This window comes from Sorex fumeus, unplaced genomic scaffold, assembly GCF_029834395.1.
Source record: "Sorex fumeus unplaced genomic scaffold, SorFum_2.1 ptg000122l, whole genome shotgun sequence".
NCBI lineage: Eukaryota > Metazoa > Chordata > Mammalia > Eulipotyphla > Soricidae > Sorex > Sorex fumeus.
The window spans coordinates 27825465-27838448 of record NW_026606179.1 but is presented as its reverse complement, the minus strand read 5'-3'; the positions used below and the strand labels follow the sequence as shown (position 1 = coordinate 27838448).

The 12984-nt window shown below is 39.5% G+C and overlaps 1 protein-coding gene across 1 annotated transcript; it reads right to left on the bottom strand.

The window, feature by feature from the left end:
• Positions 1-7665: 7665 nt before the first annotated feature.
• Positions 7666-8142, bottom strand: LOC130044235 (COX assembly mitochondrial protein 2 homolog). The gene has a single exon (XM_056136890.1). The coding sequence runs from the start codon at positions 8096-8098 to the stop codon at positions 7931-7933; it is 168 nt and encodes a 55-aa protein (XP_055992865.1). The 5' UTR covers positions 8099-8142; the 3' UTR covers positions 7666-7930.
• Positions 8143-12984: the final 4842 nt, after the last annotated feature.

The window sequence follows — 12984 nt, the reverse complement described above, 5'->3', positions numbered from 1 at the left end:
GGCATTCCTAGCCACTCTTTCTCCTGCACAACTCAGGTGCCAGGTCATTCGTCATGTTCAGTTCTAGAGCTAAGTACACATAACTGTTGCATTCAGAGATGTTTGTTCCATTGAGAGTGAATAGAATGTCAGGAACAAGACTGTTTCTCATAAACATTGTCTTTGTGAGATTTAGCTGTAGTCCGAACTTTCCACACTCCCAGTCGGAGTCAGCCAGCATTTGTTCCACTTGGCTAATGTGTGGTGTTATTAGAACAATGTCATCAGCAAAGCAGAGGTGGTGTAGTTGCCGACCATCTATCTTCACTCCCATTTCTTTCCATTCCAGTCAATGCATGATCTTCTCGAGGGTGGCACTGAAGAGTTTCGGTGAAATGGTATCACGCTGCTGATCTTCATGTCAATGATCACCTCCCTGTAGAGTGGTGAGATCCTGGTAGTGAATTCGCAATACAGCTCATGGAGGATCCTGATGTATTGAGTTTGAACGCCCTTTTTGGCTAGGGCTTCGATGACCACTTCTGTCACAACAGAATCAAAGGCCTTCTTTAAATCAATGAACGTTAGACAGATTATCACTCATGAGAAACCTCAATGAGCTTCGTTATTGTGTGGATATGGTCTATTGTGCTGAATCCTTTGTGGAACTCAACTTGCTCGCATGGTTGTTGTTCATCTAGTATTCTGCCAATCCTATTCAGAATGACTTGAGTGAACAGCTTGTAGATGATAGACAAAAGGCAGATTGGGAAATAGTTGCCAATGTCGTGGATGTCTCCCTTCTTGTATAGTCCTGTTGGTTTTCCACTGGGACGAAATCTTGCATTCAGACAGGTAGTGTGTGAAGAGTTGAGCGAGTGTATTGATGAGAACTGATGGCAGATTCTTCAGGTGTTAGGGTCTGACCTTGTCTAGGACAGGTTCTGTTTACTACTTTATCTACAAAATGGCGTGTAGGATTTTGGAAGGGAGAACGTTGGAAACGACATATCTATCCTGCGGAATTTGGTGTGTGGGAAGGTGGACGTGGCTATCGAGGTAATCTGAGTAGAAGTCATGGATAATCTTCTCCATTGCCCTTCTGGAAGATGTGATAGATCTGATGTGATAGATTCATCAGGACGTCGGAGGGCAGTCATCATGGTCCAGTAGTTGGCAAAGGACAGGTAGGCATTGTGAATGCTTTTCCCAGCTTCTGCCACATCTGCAGAAATGCTACTCTTCTCTCTTTGAGGTCTTCCCTTGATCGCATCTCTGCACTGCTTTGCAAGCTCTGACGTTCGCTTACAGTTGCCTGAGGCTTGCCCCAAGCCACGTTGGCCAATGAGCTCTAAAGTTTTCGAAGACAGGCAATTTTTTCGTGGCTATCTCTCTCTAGCATTCTTCACACAATCATGGAGGTGCTGAACCAGTCGATCGTATTCCTCATCACTGTTGTTAATGACAGTATTTTCCCATGTTGCTGCAATAGTGCCACAGAGTTCCCAGTTGGTGGTTTTTCTGGGAGTTCTCTTCTTAAACTTTGCAGCCCTTTCCCTCTGCTCTGTGAAGTAGAATTTTGCACGAAGGAGATGGTGGTCTGATCCCATTTGAAATTTGGGGACAACAGTGAAATCAGTTAGGCAAAACTGTTGATTGAATATGATGAGGTCAATATCGTTGTGAAACCATCCACCAGGAGACTCCCAAGTCCAACGTTTAGAGTCAGCCTTCTGGAACTGTGATTTACCATGGATGGTCTTGGTCCACTACCTTCACTATCCAGCAGCCGCCATGCTCCAGGATGCTTTCCAGAAGCTTGGGCAGAGACTCATGCACAAGTGAAGCCCCACAGAACCAGGCAAGTGGAACTCTGAGATCTTGGACTCCAGGCTCAACAGACCCAGGAACAGAGATCCTCTGCCATAGTGTCAAAATTCAGATGGGCTGGACATGTAATGAGATTTGGAGATGACCGCTGGACTAAAGTCATTACCAACTGGATTCCATGGGATGTCAAAAGATCGCGTGGCCACTCACCTACGAGATGGTCAGACTTCTTCGTCAAGACCCTGAACGATCAGTTCGAGGCACTTCATGTTCCTAGAACAAGCAAACTCCATTGGGCTACACTAGCACGCAACAGGAACAAATTGAGATGTTACTGGTGCCCGCTTGAGCAAATCGATGAGTAATGTGTCAAGTGATCAAATAATGAAGTGATCCCTCCTAAATTTGGCAGGATGTTTTTTTTCTGGGATTTGATTGAATGGATTTACTGAAAAATAAGAGGAAAGGGTAGTTGATTAGACATACTGAGCCTCTGTTTATATTTGGTATACTTGAAAAAATTCCTTTGAGAATGTATTACATATATGTGTGTGTGTATATATATATATATGTGTGTGTGTATACATATATATGTATATGCACTGTTGTTCTGTTGTTCATTGATTTGCTCGAATGGGCACTAGTAACATCTCCATTGTTATCTATCTATCTATCTATCTATCTATATCTCACAATATTTATATATATTTGGTTTGAGAATGAAGAAAGACTTTTTTATTTGTTTATTTATTTGGGCAGTACTGGCAGTACTCAGGGTTTACTCCTGGCTCTGCTCTCAGACATCACTTCTGTAGGGCTCAGAGATAGAATCTGTGTTGACCATGTGCAGGCAGCCTTGCTTGTGGTACTGCTGCTTCAGCCTTAAGAAGAGATATATCTTAAAGGCACTATAGCACATGTGCATACAATACTTGTGATATTTTTGAAATTGGTAACTTCTCTTCAGAATTATTATTGGCTCTTGCTGATTTTCAGGTAAGATGTCAACAAATGGGAAAAATGTCAGAAGGAAAATGGGACTTCATTTTCCTATTAGAATGATGAAGGGGAACAAATAGATCAGTGAAATTTAAGAATCTGAGAAATAATTTCAAATTTCTCTCAGCTCAATAGAGAATGTCGCACAATGCTCTGAGCTACAGTAAAGGCTGGGAGGAGAAATTGAACTATCAAACACTTTAGATGAACTTGTATTCATGATTCAAAATGAAAAGTTAACCAGCCTTACACAACTGTTTTAAAGGCCAATCAACAGGTTTCGAGAGGCAGTGCGCATCTGGGGAAGGGAGGGCTTCCTTCCATCACAGTCTGGCTTCTACAGTCACCAGCTCTTCTTTGCCTAGAATCACTAATTTTAAAGTCTGGCACTTACCTGTGAAAGCCATATGAAAAATAATCCCCAGTGTATATGATTTCTATTTTTGCAACAACTCAACAACCGTCCTGGTTAGAGTCAAGACCATCAAGCAGTTAAAGGTAATTTTATTAGGACATCTTCTAGCAACTGTCTGAAAACTTATCTAAATTTTGCTTTTACTTGCTTGTCTGTTTCTCCCAAATAAGTTGGTGATAAGTAGCTTAAAGCCTAAGTTTTCTGGGGCCAGAGAGTACAGCAGGTAAGGAGCTTGCCTTCCAGATGGCTGACCCATGTTCTATCCCTGACATCTCACTCTGAGCACCTTGACTTGAGAGGGTGCCAGTAACATCTCCATTTGTCCCTGTCGCGTGCTAGTGTAGCCCAATGGCGTCTGTTCATTCTAGGAACACGAAGAGCCTCAAACCGATCATTCAGGTTCTTGATGAAGAAGTCTGACCATCTGGTAGGTGGGCAGCCACGCGGTCTTTTGACGTCCCGTGGAATCCAGTCGGTAATGACTCTAGTCCAGCGGTCATCTCTAAATCTCATTACGTGTCCAGCCCATCTGATTTTTGACGCCTTGGCAAACAAAACAGTATCCCTGATTCTTGATCATCAACAGAGGTCAGAACTCCGGATTCTTTTTCTCATTTGAGTGAAATGTGATACTCCAAGCATAGCTCTTTTGATTCCTCTTTGGGAGACCTGAATTAGCATTCTCATCCTGTTTGCATAGGGCCCAGGTCCCTGAGGCATATGTTAATGCAGGAAGAACAGTGGAATCAAAGAGATGTGCCTGGAGCCGAAGGGTCTTCATCCTCTTAGCTATTTCTTCGAAGCTCTTAAAGGTGTTCCAAGCCTCTCTCTTCCTCCTGCGGAACTCAGGTGCCAGGTCATTCATCATGTTGACTTCTCGATCCTAGGTACACATAACTTTTGCATTCAGAGATGGTCATTCCATTGAGAGTTAATGGAGCTTCAGGATTGAGGCTGTTTCTCATAAACATTGTCTTTGTAAGATTCAGCTGTAGTCCAACCTTTCCACACTCACGGTCAAAGTTGGCCAGCATTTGTGCCACTTGACTAATGTTTGGTGTTATTAGAACAGTGTCATTAGCAAAGCGGAGGTGATGTAGTTGCCGATCATCTATCTTCACTCCCATTCCTTCCCATTCCAGTCATCACATGATGTTCTCAAGGGTGGCACTGAAGAGTTTCGGTGAAATGGTATCATCCTGCCGAACCCCTCTCTTGACATCAAAGATTACTTCTTTGTAGAATGGTGAGATCTTGGTAGTGAATCCGTAATACAGCTCACGAAGGATCCTGATGTATTGAGTTTGAATGCCCTGATTGGCTAGGGCTTCAGTGACTGCTTCCATCTCAACAGAATCAAAGGCCTTCTTTAAATCAATGAACGTTAGACAGAGCAGCATCTTGAACTCCCAAGAAACCTCAATGAGCTTGGTTATCATGTGAATATGGTCTATGGTGCTGAATCCTTTGTGGAACTTGGCTTGCTCACATGGTTGTCCTTCATCTAGTGTTTTGCCAATCCTATTCAGGATGACTCGAGTGAACAGCTTGTACATGACAGAGAATAGGCAGTTTGGGTGATAGTTGCCAATGTTGTGGCTGTCTCCCTTCTTGTACAGTAGTACAGTCCTGCTGATTTTCCCTGGGATGGAACGTTGCATTGAGACACGTAGCATGTGAAGAGCTGAGCCAGCATATTGATGAGTGCTGATGGCAGGTTCTTCAGGTGTTCAGGTCTGACCTTGTCTGGGCTGGGTGCTGTTCGTTTCTTAACCCACGGAATGGCATGTCGGATTTTGGAAGGGAGAACATTGGGAACGACATATCAATCCTGTGGAATTTGGTATGTGGGCAGGTGGACATGGCTATCCAAGAGATCTGTGTAGAAGTCATGGATAATCTTCTCCACTGCCTTTCTGGAAGATGTGATGGATCCATCAGGATGTCGGAGAGAAGTCATCTTGGTCTTGTAGTTGGCGAAGGACAGGTGGGCATTACGAATGCTTTTCCCGGCTTCTGCTGCATCTACCAGCACTTCTGTTCTTCTCTCTTTGAGGTCTTCCTTGATCGCATCTCTGCACTGCTTTGCGAGCTTGGACGTTAGCTTGCGGTTGCCTGAGGCATATGCCAAACCATGTTGGTGAATAAGCTCAAAAGTTTTCGAAGACAGGCATTTTTTTGTGACTATCTCCCTCTTGGCATTCCTCGCACAATCACGGAGGTGCTGAACCAGTCGATCGCATTCCTCGTCAGTGTTGTCAACAACGGCATCTTCCCATGTTGCAGCCATAGTGCCAAAGAGCTCCCAGTTGGTGGTTGTTTTGGGAGTTCTCTTCTTAAACTTTGCAGCCTTTTCTCCCCGCTCTGTGAAGTAGAATTTTGCACGAAGGAGACGGTGGTCCGATCCCATTTGGGATTTTGGGACAACAGCAAGCACCATCAGGAATAATTCCTGAGTGTTAATTCAGGGGTCACCCCTGAGCACTACCAGGTGTGGCACCAAAGCCTACGTTTTTCTATTAATTTTGGTTAATAGGTAAAATACATGTAATCAATTTTGTCTTTTTAGTATCATGATGAAATAATTTTATAATAGATTTTTTAGTGCATTTGTTAATTTGTTCCAAATAACTTTAATAAACTATCTCAGTGATGTTGAGTTTTTTCTTACTTTATTAATAAAGTCTTTTAAATATGTACACCCCCATTTCTCAATATTTGTAAATTATATACTATCTTTAATTAACATACAATAATCTATACTATACTGCCTGCACTGTCCTCCCGTTTTTCATCGATTTGCTCGAGCGGACCCAGTAACATCTCCATCATGAGACTTGTTACTGTTTTTGGAATATTGAATATGTCACAGGTAGCTTGCCAGGCTTTGGCCATGTGGGCGAGATACTCTCAGTAGCTTGCTGGGCTCTCTGAGAAGGGCGGAGGAATTGAACCGGGCTCGGCCAGGCCAGATGCGCACAAAGCATACACCCTACCACTGTGCTATCACTCCTGTACAATATAATAATCAGAAGTCCAGTTATCCAGAGACAAAAACATATTAATGTAATGTTTCTTTGTACATATAAAATACATTGACTGCTTTTTTCCATTTTTGAACAAAATTGATTGTCTAAATTAGATCATCATGACTTCAATGTCATACTGTGGCTGATAAAAGGCTCAAACAAGGAGATAGCTTGTGCCCCCATTTTCTGGTGGATTCCTTGTCACTTTATCATCAATATTATATGTATTTTGTGGTTTATTAGTCAGAATCTTCTTAAGTTTCCTGCCCATTGGTGAGTATTTATTTGACTAAAACAAATTTTATATATTCATAGATCTTCTAACCAGGTGCCTGTAACCTGCAGAAGTAACACACACTTATGATCTGTGAATCTCCTCATTCCCCTCATACTTTATGTATTCATCTGACAAATGACATGAGAAGATGGTTCATGGAAAAATACACATTAAATATTATTAAAATTATTTAAAAATTTCCAATGTTTTTTCCTTATGCAAATCCAAAGACTGAGATATATATCCCCAAAGGTATGTGTAAACCCCTCTTATAGCTCTGTACTGGATCTGAAAATTGGAGAAACTTGGAGACCTGTATTCTGTAGAAAGATTAGTTGAAGTTACAAAAGGTAGTCTATACTGTGACTGAATTTCTGACATGAAAGTACATTCCAAAAGCAACTTGTGATACATCAGAATGTTAAAGTCTAGCTTTATCTTCATCATAAATTTTATGGCATCCTGTAAGCATTCTGTCTTCTATAATGTGAGCTTTTTTTCCCTCTGCTTGATGTTGAGGTATTGTTATTTCTAATACTGTTAGAGATTGTTTTATGCATATGTCATGTCAAAGCTACACCTGCCACTGGTGTATTAACTTCCTTCCACCAAGGTCCTAATGGCCCTTCTATTTCACCACCTCCTCGCCATAAACTCAGTTCTGTTCACAAAATTTCAAAAGCTCTGTTCTGATCATTTGTTATGCATCTTTAAATCATATGAGAGAGAGCATTCTATATCCACTCCTTTTCTTCTGACTCATTTCACTCAGCATGATTTTCTCCACGTCCATCGATGTAGTGGAAAAACACATGACTTTGCTCTTTGTTAATTATTTATACATATATGACAACTTTTCTATGAACTAATTTGTATTTGGACATTTGAGTTGTTTTCATTCCTTGGTTATTGTGCTAAGTGCTGCAAAGAATAAAGGAATATATATCCTTTTGAATTAAAGTCTTTGTGTCTGGGGTAGATGTCCAGTAGTGCTGTTACAATGTGATGTAGGAGGTCTATTCCTATTTTTTGAAGATCTCCATATTTATTTCTATTGAGGTTGAACCAACAGTGAATAAGAGTTCCTTTATCACTACAATTCTACCAACACTTGTTATTTCCAGATTTTTTTTATGATTAAAACCAGTTATTTTATAGAGGGAGAGAAGTGACTCCAGTGTTCCCTGGTGGAGGGAAACGGGCGAAGCGGGAAGTCAAGTTTGCTGGAGAGAACTAAAGGCTCTGCCCACACTGTCAGAATCCAGGCTTTTCCGGATCTTTCCATGGCATGTGTCTACAGATCGGCAAAGGGTGCTGGAGACCAAATGGGGGGATTCTTTCAGCTGCCAACCAAGAGGCTTTAGGTCTTCTCTCAGCCAAGGCATCCAGTGAAAACACAATTTATTTTTCAGACTCCTCGGAAGAATTAAACAGTCTCTTTCGCATTGCATTACCATGCTCCCTGCTCTTGATCCTCTTTTCCATGTAATTTTTGTGACATTCCTTAAGCAAGTTTATCAAGATGTTGCACTCTTCAGTGTGCAAGTGTGGAGACAAGTCGGGATGCATCCTTAGGAGGAGGTGACGGAGCCCAGCAGAACCACCTGGACGCCAGCACCGCCAGGCACCTGCTGCCGAGCCAGGACGGTGCACTCGGTCTTTCCAGATTTTTTGATATAAGTATTTTTATTGGTATGAGACAATATCTCGTTGCTGTTTCTATTTGAATTTTCCTAATTGTAAGTGATGATGATACCACTTTTTTTGTATGTCTATTATTACCCATATGTCTTCTTTAAGGAAGTTTCTGCTCATTTTCCCACCCCCCCCATTTTTGGATGGGGTAATTGAGTTTTTTACTGTTGAATTTTATGAGTGCTTTATGGGCCCTAGATATCAGTCCTTTATCTATTACATTTATGTACAAGTATTTTCTCCTAGACAGTTAGATGTCTTTATTTTAGCTTGCCCACAGGGCAGAGTCTGGCAAACTCCCCGTGGCGCACCAAATATGACAAATACCAGTAACAATGATGGGTCTCATTCTCCTAAAAAGCCTTGAATATAATCTCAGGGCTAGGATGAAAGAGACGTTACTGGGGCCTGCTCGAGGCAATCGACGATTAACAGGATGATGAATGAATGAATGAATGAATTTTAGCTTGAGCTTCTTTTGCTGTGCAGAAACTATTTAATTTCATGTAATCATATTTGTTTATTTTTATTTTTGCCATCATTTTTTTCTGTGGTCGGGCTGGAGTGATAGCACAGTGGGTAGGGTGTTTGCCTTGCAAGCGGCCAACATGGCTGACCCAAGTTCTATTCCTCCGCCCCTCTCGGAGAGCCCGGCAAACTACCAAGAGTATCTCGCCTGCACGGCAAAGCCTGGCAAGCTACCCATGACATATTTGATATGCCAAACACAGTAACAACAGGTCTCAAAATGGAGATGTTACTGGGCCCGCTCAAGCAAATCAATGAACAATGGGAGGACAGTGACAGTGACAGTGACAGTGACAGTTTTTTCTGTTGTCAGTTTATTGAAGATGCCTCTGAGGTTCTAGCTATGTTTTATTCAATGTCTGTTATGGATTCTGTTTTTTTTTTCAGAGTTTTTAATCTACTTTGAATTTACTTTTTTGAATAATGTGAGATATGAGATTCTAATTTCGTTTTTCACACATGGTTATCCTGTTTTATCAACACTACTTGTGGAAGAGTTGGTTTTTAATTTAATGATAAGTGTTTTATGCATGACAACCAAATTTAGTGAACAGCATATAATGATAATTTCTATTGAATGACTACCTTTAATTTAGCTTAGTGCTTTTATTTCTTTAAAATATCGTGCTACTTTGCTTAATAATCTTTATTGTATATGGACATATTTGCTATATTACTGATCATCTTGCAACTATTTTTGTCAGTCATCAGATTATCCACCAGTTCCCTATAAACAGGTCTAAATCTCAGGTATCTTTATACTCCATTCACAACACAGAAAATTCTGGGCATACAGTGAATATGAATAATTAGATAAATCTTAAAATTAATAAGTGAAAACTTTGCCATACGTGGGAGAGTTTATCCATATGTATCTGCAGAGTTTAAATTCTCTTTTTTCTAAAAAAAATACTTTCTATTAGTTTCCAATATCCCAAACCAGTAAATATTACATAGTTTTGTATAGCATTCCATTTTCTAAATATGCCACATCTTCATTAATTCATTTTTTGGTCATTGGACACTTAAGTTAATTCTACTTCCTAAGTGTTGAATGAATAATGGTGTGCTTATGTCCTTTGAAAAGAATGTTTTTGTATTCTGGGTGTAGGTACCAAGAAGTAGAATTGATGAGTCATATGGTAGCACTACCTTGATTTTCTGAGAAATATCCATACTGTTTTCCATAGGGATTGAGCCAGACAGTATTCCCACCAGCAGTGGAGAAGAGTTTCTTTTTATGAAATCCCTGTTTAAACAGACCATAGCCATTATTTTTTTGATATGTGCCATTCCCACTGATGTGAGATGATTTTCCAGAGTCATCTGAATTTGAATTTCTCTGATAATAAGTGAGGATGAGCACTTTTTTTAAATGATCACTGGCTATATATCTGCATTCTCCAGAGAAATGTCTGTTCACTCATTTCCTTTCCCCATTTTTATAGGATTTTGGGGGTTTTTTTGGCTATTGTTGAATTTTGAGAGTATTTTGTTTATATCTAGATATAACCGTTTAATCTGATGTATTGAGTGAAAATATATTCTTCCATTAATTTGGATGTCTTTTGTTTTTAGGCCATGTTTTGTTTGCCATGTGGAAACTCTTTAATTTGATGTAGTCCCATTTATTTTTGTTACTGTCTCTTTTGCTAATGAGATCATATCATTGGAAACACCGTGAGGTCCAAATCTTGGAGTGTTCTACCTATAATTTTTTCTTTAGGTATTTTATCTACTTTGAACTGAATGTTGTGTAAACTGTGAGATATGAATCCAACAACATTGTTTTACATTTAGTTTGCCAGTATACTATTTGTTAAAGATGCTATCTTTACTTTATGTATCTCAAAACTAGCTAAGCATAGATTTGGAGATTTTTCTTGGGTATTTGATTGTACCCCATTGGTCAGTGAATCTATCCTTATTCCATCACCATGATGTTTTGATCACTATTGCTTCACAGTATAATTTCAGTTAAAGTAATGAGATACCTCCCAATTTCTTATTTTATCCCAAATAGCTTTGGATACACACAAACTTTATTACTGACCATTCTAAGTCCTTGAAGACGGATACCTGAATTTGGATAAGGATTGTAGCTGAATTTGAAGCAGATAGGCAGGTAGACATAGAAGTGTCAACCTCCCTTCAAATTCCCCATAGCAATGGGATTTTGGGAAGTTATAAGGCCATTAGCCCTAAGACTGCAAAGAAAGCCCACCTGTGAGCACAGGAACTAAGGCCTGATGGGACAATTATCTGGTGCCACTGTGGAAGGGTGGACTCACTACAGAGAGAACAAACTTTTTAGCATATACAGAAGACTCTGATAAGGACATGAAAGAAGATCATCAAAAAGTTCAAAGCTCTTCCTTTATGACAATACCTGATGAACTCTTTCATCCTCAACTTCAGGCCAACACAACTGAAGTTTTCTGAGGATGAGAGAAAATAGTCTTTAGGACTCAACATTCTATCTTTGGATAAGTCCATGTTCTGTTTTGAACACATCTCTCTCTCTCTCTCTCTCTCTCTCTCTCTCTCTATTTTTCTCAAGGTAATTTATCTACATTGAATAGGATTGTATGAATTAAATGGATTTTTTTCTCTTTCTCCCTCCCTTTCTCAAAATTTCTAAATTAAAACCTGTTTTCACCTGACTGCTTGTCTCTTCCTGAAATTGTTTTCTGAGAGAAAGGGAAGACCTAGAAGGACTGGGTAAGGTCTAGGATTTTCTGCAAAGAGCAATTATTCACTTCACCCTAAGTTCACAGCTCCCTCAGAAATTCCCAAATTGATCAATGTGGGGATCAACTCCCATGCCACACTAAACAAGTGGACATCAAGTATGTTTTGGTGGTTACCTAGTAGGGCTGGCACTTATAAGGTCATGCCATGTAAGGGTTCATCACAAACTTTATCAGTTCTAGATCTACAGCTTTTCTTGGGGTGGCAGAGGTAGATTTGAAGAAGCTTCAGATCCCTTTCTTGAGGCCACTGCTTTGCTCTTTCTCACTTCACATAAGTCCCCCAGGGACCTCTACCAGAATCAAATCTATATAATATCGAGGCAAAGTGGTCATTTTGAAAATTTTATTTATTCTTGCAATCCAGTAACATGCAATCTTTCATCTTCTAAGGTCTTTTTCAATATATTTTCAATAAACATAGTTTTTATGGTAAAGATTAATCACCTCTTTTTATTAAGTTGATTTCAAGGCACTTGATGATTTTGGACATTATTATTTCGATTCTTTTTTGTGTACTCCTTGGTGTCTACTATATACAGTCACACATATGTCTGCAAGTAGTGATAATTTGACTTATTTTCCAATTTTGATCCCTTTTATTTCTTTGTCTTGCCTGATTGCTATTGCTACAACTTCTAATGCTGTGTTGAATAAGAGTGTAGACAGTAGACATCTTGTCTTGTGTCTGATCTCAGAGGGAATACTTTCAGTTTTTCACCATTGAAAATTACATGGGCTGTGGGTTTGTATGAATTATAAATGGATATTACTATCTTGAGGAGGGTTCCTTCCATACCTATTTTTTGAGGGCTTTTATTTTTTTTTATAATGAATGGATGTTTGAGCATGTTGAAAGGTTTTACTTTATTGAGTTGTTGAAAATATGAATTTTGTCTTATTTATGTTTTTATTATGTTAATTTGCTTTCATATATTGCATTTCTAGAAAAATTCCACTTGGTCATGATATATGATTCTTTTGATATGCTGTTGGATTCAGTTTGCTGAGATTTCCTTGTCAGAGAACTTGGTCTGAAAAGAAGCTTGTCAGGGAATTTAGCTGTAAGGAATAATTCCCATTTCATCAATATTTTGGATGATCTTGAGGAGTATAGGTAGTAAGTCTTCTTTGAAGATTTGCTAGAACTTGCCATCTGGACCAAGGGTTTTGTTCATATGGAGATTATTAAGTATTGCTTCAATTTCTTTGCTTGTGGTTGGCCCATTCAGGTTTACTACTCCCTCCTTACTCAATTTTGGGAGATAGCATGATTCTGAAAATCTGTCAATGCTCTCCAACTTTACAGTATAAAACTATTGATAGTAACCTCTCATAATATCTTGAATTGTTGAGGTATGTGTTGTAATTCTCTTCTTCTGTCTCTAAATCATACAACAATTTCTTAGTTGAGCCATCTCTCTGGATACTGATTTATTTCCAGATATCAGGTATTGTAAATAGTGCTGAAATGAATAGAGG